Here is a 25,867-nt window from a genome sequence, read left to right as displayed (position 1 = left end):
CAATGACACCCTGCTGAAGGGGGCAGTTCCTTGGTGCCTGTAAAAATCTCAAATTTCTTTGCTTCAACTCAGTCTGATTTTTCTCATGGCTTGATTGCACAACAGTTGCTACTTCACAATCACAATTATCTTATCTCTTTTTTCTCCCACTGAATTAAATAAACATAAAAAAGATGATTTATGTACAGGGTCAGAAGCGACCAAGGAGTGGAGAATGTTGATGTTGCTCGATTCATGTTTAATGTGCGTGAAACTGATAGGGAAAGCTTTATATCTATATATTGCATAGTGTATCTCAATTATCATCATCAGATTCCACACAGCGCTGTTTATCACTGCTATTGTCAATTTACCAAAAAAAATTATATATAGAATTAAACGTCTATGTCGAGACATCAGGATGTGTGTAACATCAAATTATAAAAAAGCACTCCACAGCTTGGCAGCAGAATGTGACATGTTAACTTGTTTTGCCCCACCACTGCTGCCTGCACCTACCCAGCCTGATTGAACACATCTGCTCCCAATCTTCCCTTCCTGTGTATTTAGGCCGTCTGTGCCCTTCCTTGCCAGTTCATCTTAGCTTCTCCAAGCAAGCATTCTAGTCCTTTTTCCCCTAAGCTTCTAGTCTCAAGTGATTTTTGAACCTTTTGTGCTTCGACTCTGCCTCTGCCCTTGTGACTGATTCTCTGTGTACTGACCTTTGGTCAACCACCCCCCCTGTGGACCCTTCTCCTCCTATTGATGACCCAGTTAATTCTGCCATGCCTCACGTCTCCAAAGCACACTGATTTTTCTGGAGACTCAGGAAATTGTAGAGCCTTTTTGAACCAGTGCAGTCTCCACTTTGAGTTACAGAGGTCAGCTTACCCCACTGAAAGATCCAAAGTGGCATTTGTGATTTCTCACTTTTTCTAAGGTTTTTCAACATACTGCTCCTGGTAGAGAGGCAGCCAGATCCCTCATGGGTCTGCACCAGGGCAGAAGGTCCACCTCTGACTATGCTATTGAGTTCTGCACATTAGCTGCAGAAAGCGACAGGAATGATGTAGCTCTGTTCGATGCCTTCTTAACGGGGTTGGCGGACTCTGTTAAAGGTGTGTTGATACCACTAGATCTTCCTAAGGATCTGGACTCCCTTATTTTCTTGGCAATCCGAACGGACTAGAGACTGAGGGACCAAGCTGCTGAGAGGCCCAGGCTCAGATTTTCTCCAGCTGTCCAGGGGGATCATCTGAGCTCATCCCTTAATTCCTCACTCAGCTATAATAAGTCTCTTGCATGTCACCTCTGCTGCTGAGGAGGAACCTATGCAGTTGGGAAGGACCGAATTTGTCTCCAGAGGAGCAACAGTGCCCCTTGAGAGAGGGGAGATGCATCTATTGTGGACAGAATGGACACTTCTTGGTCTTCTGCCCGGTAAAAAGGCCTGACTCACCGGTGAACCAGAAGACATGGGTGAGTCATACAGCATTTGGTTCCGATCCCTCTCGTGTTTTACCACAAGTAAGGTTAACTTCATCCCTTAGATCAGTCACTCATTTAGCTCTGATAGATTCAGGCTTTGATGCTAATTATTTAGACTCCATCTTGGCAAGAAACCTGGTTCAATTGGAAAGACCCCTTGAGGCCCTAGATGGGAGCTTGTTATGCCAAGTTACTCAAAAGTCTGAACCTGTTCTCTTTTTCCCAGATGGCCATTAAGAATACCTGAGTTTTCACCTGTTCAGTTTGCCTCAACAGCCAGTAGTTCTGTGGTTTCCCTGGTTGGTCAAGTACAACCCCCAGATGGAATGGGTGTATGGACGGAGTCTCTCATGGCACGAGGACTGCAGAACAGTCCTGTTCTCACCTCATGACATCAGATTTTCACAAGTTCTTAACCGTTTGACATCAGAGTTCCATTCCATTCTCGGCTTATGACATCATATGATCACGAGTTCTTTACATTATGACATCAGATAGCCATTCTGTTCTTACCTTATGACATATTTTCATGCTGTTCTTCAGCTTATGACATCAGACTGTCATGCTGTTCTTTGCCTTATGACATCAGATTGTCATGCTTTTCTTCGCCTTATGACATCAGATAGTCATTCTGTTCTAAACTTGTTACATCAGATGGTCACGAGTTCTTTACGTTATGACATCAGATTGTCATGCTGTTGTTCACCTTATGACTAGGGATGGGGATCGAAACCCGGTTCTATCAAGGACCCGGTTCCACTTTTTTCAAAACCCGAAAATCAATAACGTTTGGGCTTATCGATACCACTATCAAGTCTGGTCATTTTTTTTTTTTTTGTTTTGTTTTCCCCCGGAGGTCCTGTAACATAATTGTGTGTCCCTCGAGTCGCATCTCTGTCTGTCTCCGGGTTGGATCCTCCTGCTGCTGAGCCGCACCACAGTGGGCCCATTTTCATCATCCACTCAGAGTACCACTGGTAAGCGCACACACAGACTTTGTACCTTGTCCGCTCAGTTAAAAATGGTAATTGTGAAATCCGTGTTGTAATCGGCAGCATACAAGCTAGTTAGCTTGAAAAGTAAATAAAGTTTTAGACGTGCTGCATTATGATGTGTTCAGATTGGCTCAGTAAAACGACAATTAGGTTATCATGATGTGTTCAAGTTTAACGTAAAGAAAAGGGAAATTGAGTTTTTTGAAAGAAACATGAGTAATACAGTTGTATATTGCTCTAATTATTTTAGAATATATAATTAAACTACTGATGCCAACATTTATTAAAAAATTACATTTAATTTAAAATACAATTATTTATTTGCTAAATATTTTCCTAATCACTAAAAACATGATGAAAAGTGACACTAGACAATACATTAACCAACAATTGTGAAAATTTATATATTTTTTAAACCAAAATAAGACATTTCTTCAAAACATAGGACATTTCTTCAAATAATTTTTTTCCCCACTTCCTTTCTGTCTGAGAAAAACATTTGGAGGACCTTGTAATGTTTCGTTTTTAATTATAAGTGAAAATGTATCTACCATTTCTGTTTCCCATTAATTTAGATGGTGTTCAGCTCAAGCTCACCTCAACTCCAGCCCCCATTGGCCTACTCCAAACTCCCTTCACCCTGGCTGCCAGGAAGATGCCTTCTAATCAAGTGGAGCAGTGTCACAGGGCTGTCACAAAATTTGTGATTTTGTGACAGCACCCTTGCACCCTTTTGCAACAGTTGAATCACCGTGGTTTAGGGAAATGACAAAGGCCCTCAATCCACGTTACACCCCTCCAAGCAGGACTGTTCTATCAAACACCCTCATCCCTGCGTGGTATGAGGTGGAGAAGCAGAATGTCATTACAGAGCTGGCAAATGTTAGCAAGGTAGCAAGTGATGGGTGGACTAGCTTAGCGCAAGACCACTACATTACTGTGACCACCCATTACAGCAGCCAAGGCAAGCTTCAGCAAAAAGTCCTCCGGACCAAAGCTGTCTACAGAGCGAAGACCAGGAAAACAGTTGCAGTGGAGATTGAGGAGGTATTGGAAGAGTTTGGCATTACTCACAAGGTGGTTGTCAAGACTGTAGACAACGCGTCCAACATGGATGTTGCTGCAAAGAAGCTGGACATCCTCAAACTGGGTTGCTTTGCCCACACCCTTAACTTGGCTGCGCAAAAAGTTTACAGCATTGCTACGGTGACCCGGTGGGCAGCAAAACTAAGAGTAGTCATCGTGTGGATGAAACGATCTTCAATGGCGAAGATAGTGCTAAAAGAAAAGCAGCTCCTCCTCAAACTTCCTCAGCACACCATGATACTGAATGTGAAAACCAGGTGGAACTCCCTGTTTCTGATGGTTGAGAGGTTCCTTGAGCAATATCCGGCTCTCCAAGCTGCAGTGTTGGATCCACGTATAAGAAAGCCCATGGAGAGGGACCGACTGGATAGGATCACAGATGAGGACTTTACCAAAGCAGAGGAGTTCATAAAGTTCATGAAGGTCCTGTACACTTCTACACTGTGTGTATCTAGTGAGAAAACCCCCACCTGTGGACAGATCCTTCCGATACTCATGAAACTAAAGACCCACTTCACATTTCAGGAAGGAGACTCTTCATTTGTATCCAACATTAAACGGAAGGTTTTGACTGACCTATCTGGACGTTACCAGGAGGAAAAAATCCAACAGTTCCTCGAAGAGGCGACAGCGATGTACCCAAGGATTAAAGCCAAAAGTGTCAGGCACACCACCTGGGAACGTTTGCAGGAGGCAGCTGTAGCAACAAATGCTACAGAAGCTGATGTCCCAATCCCCGAGTCCCATGAGGACAGCGACACAACCGAGGAGGCTATGTATGAGAATCCTCGGGTTGAAGTCAGTCCACCACCACAACCTAAGAAGAGTGCCTTGGAGGAGCTATTTGCCGAGGAGGAACAAGAGCGACGGACCATCCATATGAATAACTCCAACAGCAGAATTCAGCAGAGAGTATGTGAGGAAATCCAGCTCTACAGAAGCCTGCCTATGATTTCTATAGCAGAGGACCCAGTTCTCTGGTGGTGGACAAAGAGAGACACCATGCCCCTGCTAGCGGAACTCTCTCACGGCTACCTTACTGTCCAAGCGTCTTCCAACCCTTCAGAGAGGGTGTTTTCCACTGCTGGGGACACCATCAGCCAGGAGCGTTCGAGGATCATGCCTGACAAGGCAGACATGTTAATTTTTCTGCAAAAAAAATACCTGTTAATTTATAAGCTGATATTTTATTTCCTTTTGTGTGACACGGCATATTATTTATTTAATTCATATACATTATGACATTTTATTTTTCATTTGGTGCTGCTGATATATTCTAGTTTTATGTCATTTCGAAGTGGCCTATTACATTAGCCATGTTTATTGAAGGATAGAAACTTTTTTGTTATGCTCACTTGTTAAGCAATAAAAGCAATACCAGTTCTGTCAAACACATGTTGCATCGTCTTTCCACCAAATAACAGAAAAGTATCGATAGTGGTATCGATAAAGACTCGGATTGAAAAGGAGTATCGATAAAGGTATCGATATCAATAAATATTACGATCCCCATCCCTACTTATGACATCAGTTGTGTTTATGTTCTTCAATTTATGACATCAGATTGTGATGAGTTGTTCACATTATGACATATGATTTTCATGTTGTTCTGCACCTTATGATATCAGATGGTCATTCTGTTCTCACCTACTAACATAAGATGATCAAAAGTTATTAGACTTATGACATAATAAAATGATTCTGTTCTCACCTCATGACATCAGATTTTCATAAATTCTTAACATTTTGACATCAGAGTTCCATTCCGTTCTCAGCTTATGACATCATATGGTCACCTGTTCTTAAACTTATGACAACATATGGTCATGAGTTCTTTCATGTAGATGGATCAGATAGCCATTCTGTTCTTACCTTATGACATAAGATTTTCATGCTATTCTTACCTTATGACATCAGACTCTCATGCTGTTTTTCGCCTTATGACATCAGATTGACATGCTTTTCTTCGCCTAATGACATCTGTGGTAATGTTGTCTTGTTTTTTCTTTAAGTTAATTGCATGTCTTTGACTTTTCTGATTTGGATTTGCTTGTTATAAGTTGGAGTTATTTCCCTTTGGTGTTGCATGTCTTTTTGATTTTGTTTTGATTTTGAAGTGACGTTACCACCCATACCTGGCGACGCCCACCACAGATCACAGGTGTTCTCTATTGGCAAAATTGCATGCAGATTGTGAGGCCGGTAATAAAGAGAGCTGTGCAGTTGAAGCAAAAAAGACGGAGCCGGACTGATCACAGATGTGGGAACGGCAGGGCGACAATGCTGGAGGACTGATGGCTGCAGAGGTTCGTTCAACCAGTCGCTGTCAAGGAACAGACGACCGGGCGTTGGAGTACGAGTGGCCGGTTTTGCCGTCGAGGTTCGCGGTGGTCGTAGAGGATCGGTCAGCTGGTGACAAGCAAGGCTGGAGGACTGGCTGCTGCAGAGGTTCGTCCAACTGGTCGCTACCGAGGAACGAATGACCGGGCGTTGGAGTATAAGTGGCCGGATCGCTGCTGAAATTTGCCCATGGCCGTGGACGAACGGTCGGCGGGTGACGGGAGGGACTGAGCGCCGGAGGGGACCGTGGCCGGATCGCCGTCGAGATTCGCCATGGTTGTAGAGGATCGATCAGCTGGTGACGGGAAGGACCGAGCTGAGGAGAGGATCACGCCCCCCATTCGGGCTAGCTAAGGGACCTTTTAACAGACTTTTTTTATTGACTCTGCCGCTCCTCACCGCCTTATATGTTTTTATTGATTCATTCTCTTTTTAAATAAATTGTTAACTCTTAAGGCTCGTTTCGTTAAAGCCCTGACCACAGTCACTGCAGTTCCTATTTATTAAACTCACCACTCGGGTGCCACACATCAGGTAGTCATTCTGTTATCAACTTGTTACATCAGATGGTCACGAGTTCTTTACGTTATAATCTCCAAAAATAAAGTTAGGCATATTTTCCCAAAGTAAGAGTTGTAATATGACCTAAATGAAGTATAAATGTATCCTACAAGTTTGGAGGCACTAAAATGATTTATAGTGTAGTCATTGCTCATTTTATACTTATTCTAATAATAAAATACAGGTGCCATTTGCCACTCAGGCTTTGGGAAAATCCTCAAATGTATTTTCAAATCCAACAAATCTGGTATGATATACATGAGATCAGATACATGTGAAATGAATTTGATAAGAATCCACCTTTCCTTGGTGACTCTGTTGAATATTTCTCTATGATTATTTTTCTGGTGTAGCAACTTGCACACGGTCCCTAAGCATCTGCGGAGCAGCGAGCTCTGCATTGGGTCCAATGTAATTCTCCCTGCGCGGTGGGAGACTCGTTTTGAGGAAACTACGGTTGTAGCTGACTGTCTGCCTTGCTGTGGTTACAGAGAGGTGTCTGTTTTGCAGAATAAATCATCCGCCGATGAGTTATTGGTCCGGAAAAGCCGAATCTGTGCATATCTTTCTAACTTTACCGAAGTCTAATTGCCTACCTGCAGCAGCTCCATAAAGTCACCAGCCCACACTAAATAAAACATCAGTGAGCGGCCATACTTATTCAAATCTCACCGGAAGTCTAATGCGAAAATCTCGTGGGAAAATATCGCAAGATTACAGACTTGGTAACTGATGGAGGAAATTTAGGAATGGAAAAATGAAGGAGGAGAAGCCTTAAAACAGCTGGGAGCTGTCCAACAGCTAATGTGTGTGGAAACACTGCTTAAACCTTGTGGGGAGACCTAATTTGGTCCTTCTGATACCTAAATAAGTCATTTTGGCGGCTCCAATGCAAAAGGCCACTGGAAGAATGTAATGGTTATAATTCACTTCTCACAGCTCAGAAAGGCAGAAATTTGATGCCAAATATGCTGCAAACTAACATTCTATGTGCCCGGTCATTAGTAACATCAGAACACAGTTTAAAATCAGTGAAATTCATATTTAACATGATTCAGACGAATTTGGGCGTTAAAAGAGAAGAGAGCTGTCCAACAGCTAAGGTGTGTGGAAACACTGCTTACACCTTGTGGGGAGACCTAATTTGGTCCCTCTGACACCTAAATAAGTCATTTTGGCTGCTGTAATGCAAAAGGCCACTGAAAGAATGTAATGGTTATAATTCACTTCTCACAGCTCAGAAAGGCAGAAATTTGATGCCAAATATGCTGCAAACTAACATTCTATGTGCCCGGTCATTAGTAACAGCAGAACACTGTTTAAACTCAGTGAAATTCATATTTAACATGATTCAAACGGTTTGGGCGCTAAAACAGATAGGAGCTGTCCAATAGCTAAGGTGTGTGGAAATGTAAAAGCCCTGAAAAGGGGGTATAACTGAGTAAATAAGCCGCAGACACGTTTTTCCTCCGCTCAGCATGTATTTACTGAACTATCACAACTTGCATACATACAGAACCACCTCAAACCCAAAACAACTGCATGGTTTCCCCACGAATCATCGTGGCACACAAACATGAAAACAATAGTTCACACAGTACAACGCTATACACTGACACAGAGCTGCATTGACGGCTATGAGCTATTAGCTAACTGTGAATAAACATTCTTTACAACAAAATATATACATATAGTATGCCATGAAACATATTGATGAGTTATCCAGTAGCCAGCAAACCCACTACTAATGGTACAGGTTTGTTTGTATGTAACTTATACCTGAAAAGGGGGTATAACTGAGTAAATAAGCCGCAGACACGTTTTTCCTCCGCTCAGCATGTATTTACTGAAGAGGAGGTTCCGCTGCTCTTCACTACGGCATACTCGCGCTATGCTCCCCCATCTGGTCATATATGGGTACTACATTCCCTCGACCAAATGAACATGAATATATTCAAACCAAACTGCCGGCAAGAAACATTGTACATATAAATAACAACATTTTAAGTATGCAATGCGTAAAATGCGCAGATACAATCAGAAACAGCAAATACCTCTGATTTATGATGACCACATTTCAATCCATTACAGAAACACTGCTTACACCTTGTGGGGAGACCTAATTTGGTCCCTCTGACACCTAAATAAGTCATTTTAGCTTCTCTAATGCAAAAGGACACTATAAGAATGTAATGGTTATAATTCACTTCTCAGAGCTCAGAAAGGCAGAAATTTGATGCCAAATATGCTGCAAACTAACATTCTATGTGCCCGGTCATTAGTAACAGCAGAACACTGTTTAAACTCAGTGAAATTCATATTTAACATGATTCAGACGAATTTGGGCGTTAAAAGAGAAGAGAGCTGTCCAACAGCTAAGGTGTGTGGAAACACTGCTTACACCTTGTGGGGAGACCTAATTTGGTCCCTCTGACACCTAAATTAGTCATTTTGGCATCACTAATGCAAAAGGCCACTGAAAGAATGTAATGGTTATAATTCACTTCTCACAGCTCAGAAAGGCAGAAATCTGATGCCAAATATGCTGCAAACTAACATTCTATGTGCCCGGTCATTAGTAACATCAGAAAACTGTTTAAACTCAGTGAAATTCATATTTAACATGATTCAGACGAATTTGGGCGCTAAAACAGGTAGGAGCTGTCCAACAGCTAAGGTGTGTGGAAACACATCTTACACATTGTGGGGAGACCTAATTTGGTCCCCCTGACACCTAAATAAGTCATTTTGGCTTCTCTAATGCAAAAGGCCACTGAAAGAATGTAATGGTTATAATTCACTTCTCACAGCTCAGAAAGGCAGAAATTTGATGCCAAATATGCTGCAAACTAACATTCTATGTGCCCGGTGATTAGTAACAGCAGAACACTGTTTAAACTCACTGAAATTCATATTTAACATGATTCAGACGAATTTGGGCGCTAAAACAGGTAGGAGCTGTCCAACAGCTAAGGTGTGTGGAAACACTGCTTACACATTGTGGGGAGACCTAATTTGGTCCCTCTGACACCTAAATAAGTCATTTTGGCTTCTCTAATGCAAAAGGCCACTGAAAGAATGTAATGGTTATAATTCACTTCTCACAGCTCAGAAAGGCAGAAATTTGATGCCAAATATGCTGCAAATGAACATTCTATGTGCCCGGTCATTAGTAACATCAGAACACTGTTTAAACTCAGTGAAATTCATATTTAACATGATTCAGACGAATTTGGGCGCTAAAACAGAAGAGAGCTGTCCAACAGCTAAGGTGTGTGGAAACACTGCTTACACCTTGTGGGGAGACCTAATTTGGTCCCTCTGACACCTAAATAAGTCATTTTGGCTACTGTAATGCAAAAGGCCACTGAAAGAATGTAATGGTTATAATTCACTTCTCACAGCTCAGAAAGGCAGAAATTTGATGCCAAATATGCTGCAAACTAACATTCTATGTGCCCGGTCATTAGTAACAGCAGAACACTGTTTAAACTCAGTGAAATTCATATTTAACATGATTCAGACGAATTTGGGCGCTAAAACAGAAGAGAGCTGTCCAACAGCTAAGGTGTGTGGAAACACTGCTTACACCTTGTGGGGAGACCTAATTTGGTCCCTCTGACACCTAAATAAGTCATTTTGGCTTCTCTAATGCAAAAGGCCACTGAAAGAATGTAATGGTTATAATTCACTTCTCACAGCTCAGAAAGGCAGAAATTTGATGCCAAATATGCTGCAAACTAACATTCTATGTGCCCGGTCATTAGTAACATCAGAACACTGTTTAAACTCAGTGAAATTCATATTTAACATGATTCAGACGAATTTGGGCGCTAAAACAGAAGAGAGCTGTCCAACAGCTAAGGTGTGTGGAAACACTGCTTACACCTTGTGGGGAGACCTAATTTGGTCCCTCTGACACCTAAATAAGTCATTTTGGCTTCTCTAATGCAAAAGGCCACTCAAAGAATGTAATGGTTATAATTCACTTCTCACAGCTCAGAAAGGCAGAAATTTGATGCCAAATATGCTGCAAACTGAACATTCTATGTGCCCGGTCATTAGTAACATCAGAACACTGTTTAAACTCAGTGAAATTCATATTTAACATGATTCAGACGAATTTGGGCGCTAAAACAGAAGAGAGCTGTCCAACAGCTAAGGTGTGTGGAAACACTGCTTACACCTTGTGGGGAGACCTAATTTGGTCCCTCTGACACCTAAATAAGTCATTTTGGCTTCTCTAATGCAAAAGGCCACTGAAAGAATGTAATGGTTATAATTCACTTCTCACAGCTCAGAAAGGCAGAAATTTGATGCCAAATATGCTGCAAACTAACATTCTATGTGCCCGGTCATTAGTAACAGCAGAACACTGTTTAAACTCAGTGAAATTCATATTTAACATGATTCAGACGAATTTGGGCGCTAAAACAGAAGAGAGCTGTCCAACAGCTAAGGTGTGTGGAAACACTGCTTACACCTTGTGGGGAGACCTAATTTGGTCCCTCTGACACCTAAATAAGTCATTTTGGCTTCTCTAATGCAAAAGGCCACTGAAAGAATGTAATGGTTATAATTCACTTCTCACAGCTCAGAAAGGCAGAAATTTGATGCCAAATATGCTGCAAATGAACATTCTATGTGCCCGGTCATTAGTAACATCAGAACACTGTTTAAACTCAGTGAAATTCATATTTAACATGATTCAGACGAATTTGGGCGCTTAAAACAGAAGAGAGCTGTCCAACAGCTAAGGTGTGTGGAAACACTGCTTACACCTTGTGGGGAGACCTAATTTGGTCCCTCTGACACCTAAATAAGTCATTTTGGCTTCTCTAATGCAAAAGGCCACTGAAAGAATGTAATGGTTATAATTCACTTCTCACAGCTCAGAAAGGCAGAAATTTGATGCCAAATATGCTGCAAATGAACATTCTATGTGCCCGGTCATTAGTAACATCAGAACACTGTTTAAACTCAGTGAAATTCATATTTAACATGATTCAGACGAATTTGGGCGCTTAAAACAGAAGAGAGCTGTCCAACAGCTAAGGTGTGTGTAAACACTGCTTACACCTTGTGGGGAGACCTAATTTGGTCCCTCTGACACCTAAATAAGTCATTTTGGCTTCTCTAATGCAAAAGGCCACTGAAAGAATGTAATGGTTATAATTCACTTCTCACAGCTCAGAAAGGCAGAAATTTGATGCCAAATATGCTGCAAACTAACATTCTATGTGCCCGGTCATTAGTAACATCAGAACACTGTTTAAACTCAGTGAAATTCATATTTAACATGATTCAGACGAATTTGGGCGCTAAAACAGAAGAGAGCTGTCCAACAGCTAAGGTGTGTGGAAACACTGCTTACACCTTGTGGGGAGACCTAATTTGGTCCCTCTGACACCTAAATAAGTCATTTTGGCTTCTCTAATGCAAAAGGCCACTGAAAGAATGTAATGGTTATAATTCACTTCTCACAGCTCAGAAAGGCAGAAATTTGATGCCAAATATGGTGCAAATGAACATTCTATGTGCCCGGTCATTAGTAACATCAGAACACTGTTTAAACTCAGTGAAATTCATATTTAACATGATTCAGACGAATTTGGGCGCTAAAACAGAAGAGAGCTGTCCAACAGCTAAGGTGTGTGGAAACACTGCTTACACCTTGTGGGGAGACCTAATTTGGTCCCTCTGACACCTAAATAAGTCATTTTGGCTTCTCTAATGCAAAAGGCCACTGAAAGAATGTAATGGTTATAATTCACTTCTCACAGCTCAGAAAGGCAGAAATTTGATGCCAAATATGCTGCAAACTGAACATTCTATGTGCCCGGTCATTAGTAACATCAGAACACTGTTTAAACTCAGTGAAATTCATATTTAACATGATTCAGACGAATTTGGGCGCTAAAACAGAAGAGAGCTGTCCAACAGCTAAGGTGTGTGGAAACACTGCTTACACCTTGTGGGGAGACCTAATTTGGTCCCTCTGACACCTAAATAAGTCATTTTGGCTTCTCTAATGCAAAAGGCCACTGAAAGAATGTAATGGTTATAATTCACTTCTCACAGCTCAGAAAGGCAGAAATTTGATGCCAAATATGCTGCAAACTGAACATTCTATGTGCCCGGTCATTAGTAACATCAGAACACTGTTTAAACTCAGTGAAATTCATATTTAACATGATTCAGACGAATTTGGGCGCTAAAACAGAAGAGAGCTGTCCAACAGCTAAGGTGTGTGGAAACACTGCTTACACCTTGTGGGGAGACCTAATTTGGTCCCTCTGACACCTAAATAAGTCATTTTGGCTTCTCTAATGCAAAAGGCCACTGAAAGAATGTAATGGTTATAATTCACTTCTCACAGCTCAGAAAGGCAGAAATTTGATGCCAGATATGCTGCAAACTAACATTCTATGTGCCCGGTCATTAGTAACATCAGAACACTGTTTAAACTCAGTGAAATTCATATTTAACATGATTCAGACGAATTTGGGCGCTAAAACAGAAGAGAGCTGTCCAACAGCTAAGGTGTGTGGAAACACTGCTTACACCTTGTGGGGAGACCTAATTTGGTCCCTCTGACACCTAAATAAGTCATTTTGGCTTCTCTAATGCAAAAGGCCACTGAAAGAATGTAATGGTTATAATTCACTTCTCACAGCTCAGAAAGGCAGAAATTTGATGCCAAATATGCTGCAAACTAACATTCTATGTGCCCGGTCATTAGTAACATCAGAACACATGTTTAAACTCAGTGAAATTCATATTTAACATGATTCAGACGAATTTGGGCGCTAAAACAGAAGAGAGCTGTCCAACAGCTAAGGTGTGTGGAAACACTGCTTACACCTTGTGGGGAGACCTAATTTGGTCCCTCTGACACCTAAATAAGTCATTTTGGCTTCTCTAATGCAAAAGGCCACTGAAAGAATGTAATGGTTATAATTCACTTCTCACAGCTCAGAAAGGCAGAAATTTGATGCCAAATATGCTGCAAACTAACATTCTATGTGCCCGGTCATTAGTAACATCAGAACACTGTTTAAACTCAGTGAAATTCATATTTAACATGATTCAGACGAATTTGGGCGCTAAAACAGATAGGAGCTGTCCAACAGCTAAGGTGTGTGGAAACACTGCTTACACCTTGTGGGGAGACCTAATTTGGTCCCTCTGACACCTAAATAAGTCATTTTGGCTTCTCTAATGCAAAAGGCCACTGAAAGAATGTAATGGTTATAATTCACTTCTCACAGCTCAGAAAGGCAGAAATTTGATGCCAAATATGCTGCAAACTGAACATTCTATGTGCCCGGTCATTAGTAACATCAGAACACTGTTTAAACTCAGTGAAATTCATATTTAACATGATTCAGACGAATTTGGGCGCTTAAAACAGAAGAGAGCTGTCCAACAGCTAAGGTGTGTGGAAACACTGCTTACACCTTGTGGGGAGACCTAATTTGGTCCCTCTGACACCTAAATAAGTCATTTTGGCTTCTGTAATGCAAAAGGCCACTGAAAGAATGTAATGGTTATAATTCACTTCTCACAGCTCAGAAAGGCAGAAATTTGATGCCAAATATGCTGCAAACTAACATTCTATGTGCCCGGTCATTAGTAACATCAGAACACTGTTTAAACTCAGTGAAATTCATATTTAACATGATTCAGACGGTTTGGGCGCTAAAACAGAAGAGAGCTGTCCAACAGCTAAGGTGTGTGGAAACACTGCTTACACCTTGTGGGGAGACCTAATTTGGTCCCTCTGACACCTAAATAAGTCATTTTGGCTTCTCTAATGCAAAAGGCCACTGAAAGAATGTAATGGTTATAATTCACTTCTCACAGCTCAGAAAGGCAGAAATTTGATGCCAAATATGCTGCAAACTAACATTCTATGTGCCCGGTCATTAGTAACATCAGAACACTGTTTAAACTCAGTGAAATTCATATTTAACATGATTCAGACGAATTTGGGCGCTAAAACAGAAGAGAGCTGTCCAACAGCTAAGGTGTGTGGAAACACTGCTTACACCTTGTGGGGAGACCTAATTTGGTCCCTCTGACACCTAAATAAGTCATTTTGGCTTCTCTAATGCAAAAGGCCACTGAAAGAATGTAATGGTTATAATTCACTTCTCACAGCTCAGAAAGGCAGAAATTTGATGCCAAATATGCTGCAAATGAACATTCTATGTGCCCGGTCATTAGTAACATCAGAACACATGTTTAAACTCAGTGAAATTCATATTTAACATGATTCAGACGAATTTGGGCGCTAAAACAGAAGAGAGCTGTCCAACAGCTAAGGTGTGTGGAAACACTGCTTACACCTTGTGGGGAGACCTAATTTGGTCCCTCTGACACCTAAATAAGTCATTTTGGCTTCTCTAATGCAAAAGGCCACTGAAAGAATGTAATGGTTATAATTCACTTCTCACAGCTCAGAAAGGCAGAAATCTGATGCCAAATATGCTGCAAACTAACATTCTATGTGCCCGGTCATTAGTAACATCAGAACACAGTTTAAACTCAGTGAAATTCATATTTAACATGATTCAGACGAATTTGGGCGCTTAAAACAGAAGAGAGCTGTCCAACAGCTAAGGTGTGTGGAAACACTGCTTACACCTTGTGGGGAGACCTAATTTGGTCCCTCTGACACCTAAATAAGTCATTTTGGCTTCTCTAATGGAAAAGGCCACTGAAAGAATGTAATGGTTATAATTCACTTCTCACAGCTCAGAAAGGCAGAAATTTGATGCCAAATATGCTGCAAACTGAACATTCTATGTGCCCGGTCATTAGTAACAGCAGAACACTGTTTAAACTCAGTGAAATTCATATTTAACATGATTCAGACGAATTTGGGCGCTAAAACAGATAGGAGCTGTCCAACAGCTAAGGTGTGTGGAAACACTGCTTACACCTTGTGGGGAGACCTAATTTGGTCCCTCTGACACCTAAATAAGTCATTTTGGCTTCTCTAATGCAAAAGGCCACTGAAAGAATGTAATGGTTATAATTCACTTCTCACAGCTCAGAAAGGCAGAAATTTGATGCCAAATATGCTGCAAATGAACATTCTATGTGCCCGGTCATTAGTAACATCAGAACACTGTTTAAACTCAGTGAAATTCATATTTAACATGATTCAGACGAATTTGGGCGCTAAAACAGAAGAGAGCTGTCCAACAGCTAAGGTGTGTGGAAACACTGCTTACACCTTGTGGGGAGACCTAATTTGGTCCCTCTGACACCTAAATAAGTCATTTTGGCTTCTCTAATGCAAAAGGCCACTGAAAGAATGTAATGGTTATAATTCACTTCTCACAGCTCAGAAAGGCAGAAATTTGATGCCAAATATGCTGCAAACTAACATTCTATGTGCCCGGTCATTAGTAACATCAGAACACTGTTTAAACTCAGTGAAATTCATATTTAACATGATTCAGACGAATTTGGGCGCTAAAACAGAAGAGAGCTGTCCAACAGCTAAGGTGTGTGGAAACACTGCTTACACCTTGTGGGGAGACCTAATTTGGTCCCTCTGACACCTAAATAAGTCATTTTGGCTTCTGTAATGCAAAAGGCCACTGAAAGAATGTAATGGTTATAATTCACTTCTCACAGCTCAGAAAGGCAGAAATTTGATGCCAAATATGCTGCAAATGAACATTCTATGTGCCCGGTCATTAGTAACAGCAGAACACTGTTTAAACTCAGTGAAATTCATATTTAACATGATTCAGACGAATTTGGGCGCTAAAACAGATAGGAGCTGTCCAACAGCTAAGGTGTGTGGAAACACTGCTTACACCTTGTGGGGAGACCTAATTTGGTCCCTCTGACACCTAAATAAGTCATTTTGGCTTCTCTAATGCAAAAGGCCACTGAAAGAATGTAATGGTTATAATTCACTTCTCACAGCTCAGAAAGGCAGAAATCTGATGCCAAATATGCTGCAAACTAACATTCTATGTGCCCGGTCATTAGTAACATCAGAACACTGTTTAAACTCAGTGAAATTCATATTTAACATGATTCAGACGAATTTGGGCGCTTAAAACAGAAGAGAGCTGTCCAACAGCTAAGGTGTGTGGAAACACTGCTTACACCTTGTGGGGAGACCTAATTTGGTCCCTCTGACACCTAAATAAGTCATTTTGGCTTCTCTAATGCAAAAGGCCACTGAAAGAATGTAATGGTTATAATTCACTTCTCACAGCTCAGAAAGGCAGAAATTTGATGCCAAATATGCTGCAAATGAACATTCTATGTGCCCGGTCATTAGTAACATCAGAACACTGTTTAAACTCAGTGAAATTCATATTTAACATGATTCAGACGAATTTGGGCGCTAAAACAGAAGAGAGCTGTCCAACAGCTAAGGTGTGTGGAAACACTGCTTACACCTTGTGGGGAGACCTAATTTGGTCCCTCTGACACCTAAATAAGTCATTTTGGCTTCTCTAATGCAAAAGGCCACTGAAAGAATGTAATGGTTATAATTCACTTCTCACAGCTCAGAAAGGCAGAAATTTGATGCCAAATATGCTGCAAATGAACATTCTATGTGCCCGGTCATTAGTAACATCAGAACACAGTTTAAACTCAGTGAAATTCATATTTAATAAGATTCAGACGAATTTGGGCGCTTAAAACAGAAGAGAGCTGTCCAACAGCTAAGGTGTGTGGAAACACTGCTTACACCTTGTGGGGAGACCTAATTTGGTCCCTCTGACACCTAAATAAGTCATTTTGGCTTCTCTAATGCAAAAGGCCACTGAAAGAATGTAATGGTTATAATTCACTTCTCACAGCTCAGAAAGGCAGAAATTTGATGCCAAATATGCTGCAAATGAACATTCTATGTGCCCGGTCATTAGTAACAGCAGAACACTGTTTAAACTCAGTGAAATTCATATTTAACATGATTCAGACGGTTTGGGCGCTAAAACAGATAGGAGCTGTCCAACAGCTAAGGTGTGTGGAAACACTGCTTACACCTTGTGGGGAGACCTAATTTGGTCCCTCTGACACCTAAATAAGTCATTTTGGCTTCTCTAATGCAAAAGGCCACTGAAAGAATGTAATGGTTATAATTCACTTCTCACAGCTCAGAAAGGCAGAAATCTGATGCCAAATATGCTGCAAACTAACATTCTATGTGCCCGGTCATTAGTAACAGCAGAACACTGTTTAAACTCAGTGAAATTCATATTTAACATGATTCAGACGGTTTGGGCGCTAAAACAGAAGAGAGCTGTCCAACAGCTAAGGTGTGTGGAAACACTGCTTACACCTTGTGGGGAGACCTAATTTGGTCCCTCTGACACCTAAATAAGTCATTTTGGCTTCTGTAATGCAAAAGGCCACTGAAAGAATGTAATGGTTATAATTCACTTCTCACAGCTCAGAAAGGCAGAAATCTGATGCCAAATATGCTGCAAACTAACATTCTATGTGCCCGGTCATTAGTAACATCAGAACACTGTTTAAACTCAGTGAAATTCATATTTAACATGATTCAGACGAATTTGGGCGCTAAAACAGAAGAGAGCTGTCCAACAGCTAAGGTGTGTGGAAACACTGCTTACACCTTGTGGGGAGACCTAATTTGGTCCCTCTGACACCTAAATAAGTCATTTTGGCTTCTGTAATGCAAAAGGCCACTGAAAGAATGTAATGGTTATAATTCACTTCTCACAGCTCAGAAAGGCAGAAATTTGATGCCAAATATGCTGCAAATGAACATTCTATGTGCCCGGTCATTAGTAACAGCAGAACACTGTTTAAACTCAGTGAAATTCATATTTAACATGATTCAGACGGTTTGGGCGCTAAAACAGAAGAGAGCTGTCCAACAGCTAAGGTGTGTGGAAACACTGCTTACACCTTGTGGGGAGACCTAATTTGGTCCCTCTGACACCTAAATAAGTCATTTTGGCTTCTCTAATGCAAAAGGCCACTGAAAGAATGTAATGGTTATAATTCACTTCTCACAGCTCAGAAAGGCAGAAATTTGATGCCAAATATGCTGCAAACTAACATTCTATGTGCCCGGTCATTAGTAACAGCAGAACACTGTTTAAACTCAGTGAAATTCATATTTAACATGATTCAGACGAATTTGGGCATTAAAACAGAAGAGAGCTGTCCAACAGCTAAGGTGTGTGGAAACACTGCTTACACCTTGTGGGGAGACCTAATTTGGTCCCTCTGACACCTAAATAAGTCATTTTGGCTTCTCTAATGCAAAAGGCCACTGAAAGAATGTAATGGTTATAATTCACTTCTCACAGCTCAGAAAGGCAGAAATTTGATGCCAAATATGCTGCAAACTGAACATTCTATGTGCCCGGTCATTAGTAACAGCAGAACACTAGTTTAAACTCAGTGAAATTCATATTTAACATGATTCAGACGAATTTGGGCGCTTAAAACAGAAGAGAGCTGTCCAACAGCTAAGGTGTGTGGAAACACTTGCTTACACCTTGTGGGGAGACCTAATTTGGTCCCTCTGACACCTAAATAAGTCATTTTGGCTTCTCTAATGCAAAAGGCCACTGAAAGAATGTAATGGTTATAATTCACTTCTCACAGCTCAGAAAGGCAGAAATCTGATGCCAAATATGCTGCAAACTAACATTCTATGTGCCCGGTCATTAGTAACAGCAGAACACTGTTTAAACTCAGTGAAATTCATATTTAACATGATTCAGACGAATTTGGGCGCTAAAAACAGAAGAGAGCTGTCCAACAGCTAAGGTGTGTGGAAACACTGCTTACACCTTGTGGGGAGACCTAATTTGGTCCCTCTGACACCTAAATAAGTCATTTTGGCTTCTCTAATGCAAAAGGCCACTGAAAGAATGTAATGGTTATAATTCACTTCTCACAGCTCAGAAAGGCAGAAATTTGATGCCAAATATGCTGCAAATGAACATTCTATGTGCCCGGTCATTAGTAACAGCAGAACACTGTTTAAACTCAGTGAAATTCATATTTAACATGATTCAGACGGTTTGGGCGCTAAAACAGAAGAGAGCTGTCCAACAGCTAAGGTGTGTGGAAACACTGCTTACACCTTGTGGGGAGACCTAATTTGGTCCCTCTGACACCTAAATAAGTCATTTTGGCTTCTCTAATGCAAAAGGCCACTGAAAGAATGTAATGGTTATAATTCACTTCTCACAGCTCAGAAAGGCAGAAATTTGATGCCAAATATGCTGCAAATGAACATTCTATGTGCCCGGTCATTAGTAACAGCAGAACACTGTTTAAACTCACTGAAATTCATATTTAACATGATTCAGACGAATTTGGGCGCTAAAACAGAAGAGAGCTGTCCAACAGCTAAGGTGTGTGGAAACACTGCTTACACCTTGTGGGGAGACCTAATTTGGTCCCTCTGACACCTAAATAAGTCATTTTGGCTTCTCTAATGCAAAAGGCCACTGAAAGAATGTAATGGTTATAATTCACTTCTCACAGCTCAGAAAGGCAGAAATTTGATGCCAAATATGCTGCAAATGAACATTCTATGTGCCCGGTCATTAGTAACATCAGAACACTGTTTAAACTCAGTGAAATTCATATTTAACATGATTCAGACGATTTGGGCGCTAAAACAGATAGGAGCTGTCCAACAGCTAAGGTGTGTGGAAACACTGCTTACACCTTGTGGGGAGACCTAATTTGGTCCCTCTGACACCTAAATAAGTCATTTTGGCTTCTCTAATGCAAAAGGCCACTGAAAGAATGTAATGGTTATAATTCACTTCTCACAGCTCAGAAAGGCAGAAATTTGATGCCAAATATGCTGCAAATGAACATTCTATGTGCCCGGTCATTAGTAACATCAGAACACTGTTTAAACTCAGTGAAATTCATATTTAACATGATTCAGACGAATTTGGGCGCTTAAAACAGAAGAGAGCTGTCCAACAGCTAAGGTGTGTGGAAACACTGCTTACACCTTGTGGGGAGACCTAATTTGGTCCCTCTGACACCTAAATAAGTCATTTTGGCTTCTCTAATGCAAAAGGCCACTGAAAGAATGTAATGGTTATAATTCACTTCTCACAGCTCAGAAAGGCAGAAATTTGATGCCAAATATGCTGCAAATGAACATTCTATGTGCCCGGTCATTAGTAACAGCAGAACACTGTTTAAACTCACTGAAATTCATATTTAACATGATTCAGACGGTTTGGGCGCTTAAAACAGATAGGAGCTGTCCAACAGCTAAGGTGTGTGGAAACACTGCTTACACCTTGTGGGGAGACCTAATTTGGTCCCTCTGACACCTAAATAAGTCATTTTGGCTTCTCTAATGCAAAAGGCCACTGAAAGAATGTAATGGTTATAATTCACTTCTCACAGCTCAGAAAGGCAGAAATCTGATGCCAAATATGCTGCAAACTGAACATTCTATGTGCCCGGTCATTAGTAACAGCAGAACACTGTTTAAACTCACTGAAATTCATATTTAACATGATTCAGACGGTTTGGGCGCTAAAACAGATAGGAGCTGTCCAACAGCTAAGGTGTGTGGAAACACTGCTTACACCTTGTGGGGAGACCTAATTTGGTCCCTCTGACACCTAAATAAGTCATTTTGGCTTCTCTAATGCAAAAGGCCACTGAAAGAATGTAATGGTTATAATTCACTTCTCACAGCTCAGAAAGGCAGAAATCTGATGCCAAATATGCTGCAAACTAACATTCTATGTGCCCGGTCATTAGTAACATCAGAACACAGTTTAAACTCAGTGAAATTCATATTTAACATGATTCAGACGAATTTGGGCGCTAAAAACAGAAGAGAGCTGTCCAACAGCTAAGGTGTGTGGAAACACTGCTTACACCTTGTGGGGAGACCTAATTTGGTCCCTCTGACACCTAAATAAGTCATTTTGGCTTCTCTAATGCAAAAGGCCACTATAAGAATGTAATGGTTATAATTCACTTCTCACAGCTCAGAAAGGCAGAAATTTGATGCCAAATATGCTGCAAACTAACATTCTATGTGCCCGGTCATTAGTAACAGCAGAACACTGTTTAAACTCAGTGAAATTCATATTTAACATGATTCAGACGAATTTGGGCGTTAAAAGAGAAGAGAGCTGTCCAACAGCTAAGGTGTGTGGAAACACTGCTTACACCTTGTGGGGAGACCTAATTTGGTCCCTCTGACACCTAAATTAGTCATTTTGGCATCACTAATGCAAAAGGCCACTGAAAGAATGTAATGGTTATAATTCACTTCTCACAGCTCAGAAAGGCAGAAATCTGATGCCAAATATGCTGCAAACTAACATTCTATGTGCCCGGTCATTAGTAACAGCAGAACACTGTTTAAACTCACTGAAATTCATATTTAACATGATTCAAACGGTTTGGGCGCTAAAACAGATAGGAGCTGTCCAACAGCTAAGGTGTGTGGAAACACTGCTTACACCTTGTGGGGAGACCTAATTTGGTCCCTCTGACACCTAAATAAGTCATTTTGGCTTCTCTAATGCAAAAGGCCACTGAAAGAATGTAATGGTTATAATTCACTTCTCACAACTCAGAAAGGCATAAATCTGATGCCAAATATGGTGCAAATGAACATTCTATGTGCCCGGTCATTAGTAACAGCAGAACACTGTTTAAACTCACTAAAATTCATATTTAACAAGATTCAGACGAATTTGGGCGCTAAAACAGAAGAGAGCTGTCCAACAGCTAAGGTGTGTGGAAACACTGCTTACACCTTGTGGGGAGACCTAATTTGGTCCCTCTGACACCTAAATAAGTAATTTTGGCTGCTGTAATGCAAAAGGCCACTGAAAGAATGTAATGGTTATAATTCACTTCTCACAGCTCAGAAAGGCAGAAATTTGATGCCAAATTTGCTGCAAATGAACATTCTTTGTGCCCGGTCATTAGTAACAGCAGAACACTGTTTAAACTCACTGAAATTCATATTTAACATGATTCAGACGGTTTGGGCGCTAAAACAGATAGGAGCTGTCCAACAGCTAAGGTGTGTGGAAACACTGCTTATGTCCACACCAAGTTGGACAGCTCAGTGTTACAGTAGGTCCTTTCACAATTAGAGGGAGCTAGCGAGTCAGAACCCAGGGAACAGAGAACAGATCAGATTGAAATGGAGGGTTTTTATTTCTCATAAAAACCAGTCTCTTAAAAAGCTTAAAAAACACAATAAAACGTTTTCTTTAAATAATCTAAAATCAGTAAAACAACTGAAAACGGGAGGCTTCCAGTCCAGGATAATTGTCCAGCAGCAGAGTCCACAAAGGAAGTGAGTTCTTAGTTCCACCCCGCAGCCGTCTCAGGATTGGTCCAGTTGCACCGCGTCCTTGCTGTGGTCCGCCCCCAAGCGCCTCTCACTCGCCACTGGACTCCTGCAAACACAAAGACACGCTGGCCAGAAGCGTTGTTTGTGGAGCCAACTGATCTTTGCTGCAGCCCTTCCAACGTGGCAAAACCCTGCAGATGTCAGTGGAAAACGTTTACTCACGGATGCAGGCAGAGTTTTACCTCTGCCCCGCTGCCAATCCAACACTTTGTTTTCCACTGCACTCTGTTCCTGCTGCAGAGATGGTCCCCACGTCGTGCCGATCAGTCTGCTTATACTTATACTTGGTAGTTACTTAGTCTCTCCTCCCACCACGCCTGGCTGTTATGGCCTGCTTCTCCCCTCTCCTCCTGTAGTGAGTTCTTCACCCTTTAAATGTTCTGCCAGCTTCCTTTGGCAAGTCTGTGAAACAGCTGATAGGCTGCTTCCAGGCACACCCACAACTCCACAGGTGGCCATCATCAGGCAATTTGTCCTCAGAGTTCACAGTGGATTAAAACACCACAACAATAAAAACATGCAGTAAAAGAGAAATCATGCACACATATTTACATAATCACACCATCACAATAAAACAAATTTCCACTGTGTGACATCCCCCCATATTTTAACTGTGACAGTCCCTGGCACATTATTTGGACTATGTATAACGTGCAGGAGGCTGCCCAATGTTTGACCTTGCTGAGCGTCGCAGCTCTGGCAGTCCTTCAGGCTGCGCATTTTGAACAGTGGGCATAAAACAATAAAAGGGAGGTTCGATCGCCATTTGCACCTCAGGGTTAACCTCGACTACAGGTAGATCATTGTCTGCTGCAGGGGTGATGCATAGCTTTAAAGCATTCCGATGGAGGACCTTCTCGCCCCCCCCCCCCCTCCTTTTTCTCGCTGTACCTTGTATACCACACCCGTGTCACCCACACGTTCCACTACGACATATGGTTCTGAACTCCAGCCTGGATGCAGCTTGCCTCGTCCCTGCCTATTCCTGTCCTTTATCCATACCCTCTCTCCTGGTGTTAACGGCAGGGCTTGTGCCTTTTTATCATAAACCCTTTTGCTTTGGGTACCTGCTGCACTCATATTCTTCTTAGCTGTTTCATAGGCAAAAGATAACTTTTGATGGTGGTCCCTAACCCAACCATCCAGGTCATGGTATAGGGGTTCCTGCCCGACACCCAGATCCACATCCACCGGCTGTCTCAGATGCCTCCCAAACATTAGATATGAAGGAGCATACCCTGTGGCTCCATGAACAGTGTTATTATATGCCTGTAAAAGCTCCGGTAAAAACTCAGGCCACCTCTGCTGTTTCTCTGCTTCAAGCGAACGCAGCATGTGTAGTAGTGTCTGGTTCAGTCGCTCGACCCCACCATTACCAGCAGGATGATATGGAGTGGTTCTACTTTTCGTAATGCCATAACACCTGCATAACTGGTACATCAGGGCAGACTCAAAGCTAGCTCCTCTATCCGAGTGTAGCCTAGCAGGGCAACCAAATGTCTGAATGACATTAGCCCATAGGGCATGTACTGCAGTCTGGGCAGTCTGATCTTTCGTGGGGACGGCCCATGCATAACGTGTAAAAAGATCTGTCATCACCAGAATATTCTGACATCTGTCTGTAGGCCTCCCCAATGTGAGAAAGTCCAGAGCTACAACCTCAAGGGGATAGGACACTGCAATAGGATGCAAAGGGGCTCTCTGCCCATCTCTAGCTCGCAGGCTACAGACAGCACAACCCAGATGGAATTCATGGACCTCCCCCTCCATACCTGGCCAAAAGAAGAAACAACGTATCCTAGACAAAGTCTTCTCCACTCCTGCATGAGCAGTGGCCTCGTGGTACTTCTTCCACACCTCCTTTCGCCTCTCTGTAGGACAAAGGATTTGAAATAGAATTTCGTGTGTCTTGGAGTCCATTACCTCTCGACACAGCACCCCCTCACGGAGTTGAAGTCTCTTCCACTGTTTTAGCCACTTATGTACTGGTCGCGGCAGTGATTTCCTTGCTTGTACATCAGGGTGGGCTCCTTGTTCTAGAAAGCTTCTCAGCATCTGGAGATCAGCATCCTTCTCTTGGGCTGTCTTCCAGTCATCCATATGAGCCAACTGGTCCAGTGGGTCACCTGGTGGGACAGTCTTGGTGGTTAGGTGTGCTGCCTGACAGTCAGCTGGAAACCTGGAGAGGGCATCAGCATTAACATTTTCTCTTCCAGCCCTGTACTTCACCTCAAAATCAAAGGCAGCGAGCTGTGCCACCCAACGTTGCTCTGTGGCTCCAAGATTAGCACTTTGTAGGTGGGCAACTGGATTGTTGTCTGTAAATACAACAAACTTGGCCCCCATCAAGTAATCTTTGAACTTCTCGGTAATGGCCCACTTAAGGGCTAGAAGTTCCAATTTAAAGGAGCTGTAGTTCTTATCATTCTGTTCTGTAGGGTGCAGACTCCGGCTGGCATATGCGATCACATATTCCTTGTCATCTTGTACCTGGGCCAGGACAGCACCCAAGCCTTGGTTACTGGCGTCAGTGTAAAGCACAAAGGGTTTAGAAAAATCTGCATAGGCCAAAACAGGGGGTTCGACAAGAGCATGTTTGAGATGTTGAAATGCTTCTTGACATTCTGCAGACCACTGAACCTGCATGTTTGATCTCTGCTTGGCACTACCCTTTAAAAGAGCATTTAAAGGTCGAGCTAATTTAGCAAATCCGGGGACAAATCGTCTATAATAACCAGCCAGACCCAGAAAGGCTCTGACCTGACGGATGGTAGATGGAATAGGCCAGTTCAGGACAGCCTGGATTTTCTCAGGATCTGGTTTTACCCCTTGCTGGTCAACAAGATGGCCAAGGAACTTCACTTGACGCTGGAACAATTTACATTTATCCAGCTTCAACTTTAACCCATGTTGCCACAACTTCTGTAAGACTGCCTCCAGCTGCTGCAGATGGGTGGAGAAATCAGGTGAGTAAATGATTATATCATCCAAGTAGACCAACACTGATTCTGAAATGTGGCTGCTTAAG

The 25,867-nt window shown here is 41.9% G+C and overlaps 1 protein-coding gene across 1 annotated transcript; it reads left to right on the top strand.

Annotated features, from left to right (window-relative positions):
- The first annotated feature begins 1,858 nt into the window (after positions 1-1,858).
- LOC118556863 (zinc finger BED domain-containing protein 4-like) lies at positions 1,859-6,665 on the top strand. The gene is made up of 2 exons (XM_036125408.1): positions 1,859-2,444; positions 3,038-6,665. The coding sequence occupies exon 2, from the start codon at positions 3,228-3,230 to the stop codon at positions 4,788-4,790; it is 1,563 nt and encodes a 520-aa protein (XP_035981301.1). The 5' UTR covers positions 1,859-2,444; positions 3,038-3,227; the 3' UTR covers positions 4,791-6,665.
- The last annotated feature ends 19,202 nt before the right edge of the window (positions 6,666-25,867 follow it).

The sequence above is a fragment of the Fundulus heteroclitus genome, chromosome 21 (genome assembly GCF_011125445.2).
Source record: "Fundulus heteroclitus isolate FHET01 chromosome 21, MU-UCD_Fhet_4.1, whole genome shotgun sequence".
Classification (NCBI taxonomy): domain Eukaryota; kingdom Metazoa; phylum Chordata; class Actinopteri; order Cyprinodontiformes; family Fundulidae; genus Fundulus; species Fundulus heteroclitus.
Note: the sequence above shows the minus strand (reverse complement) of the source record. Positions and strands in the feature narration are given on the sequence as shown.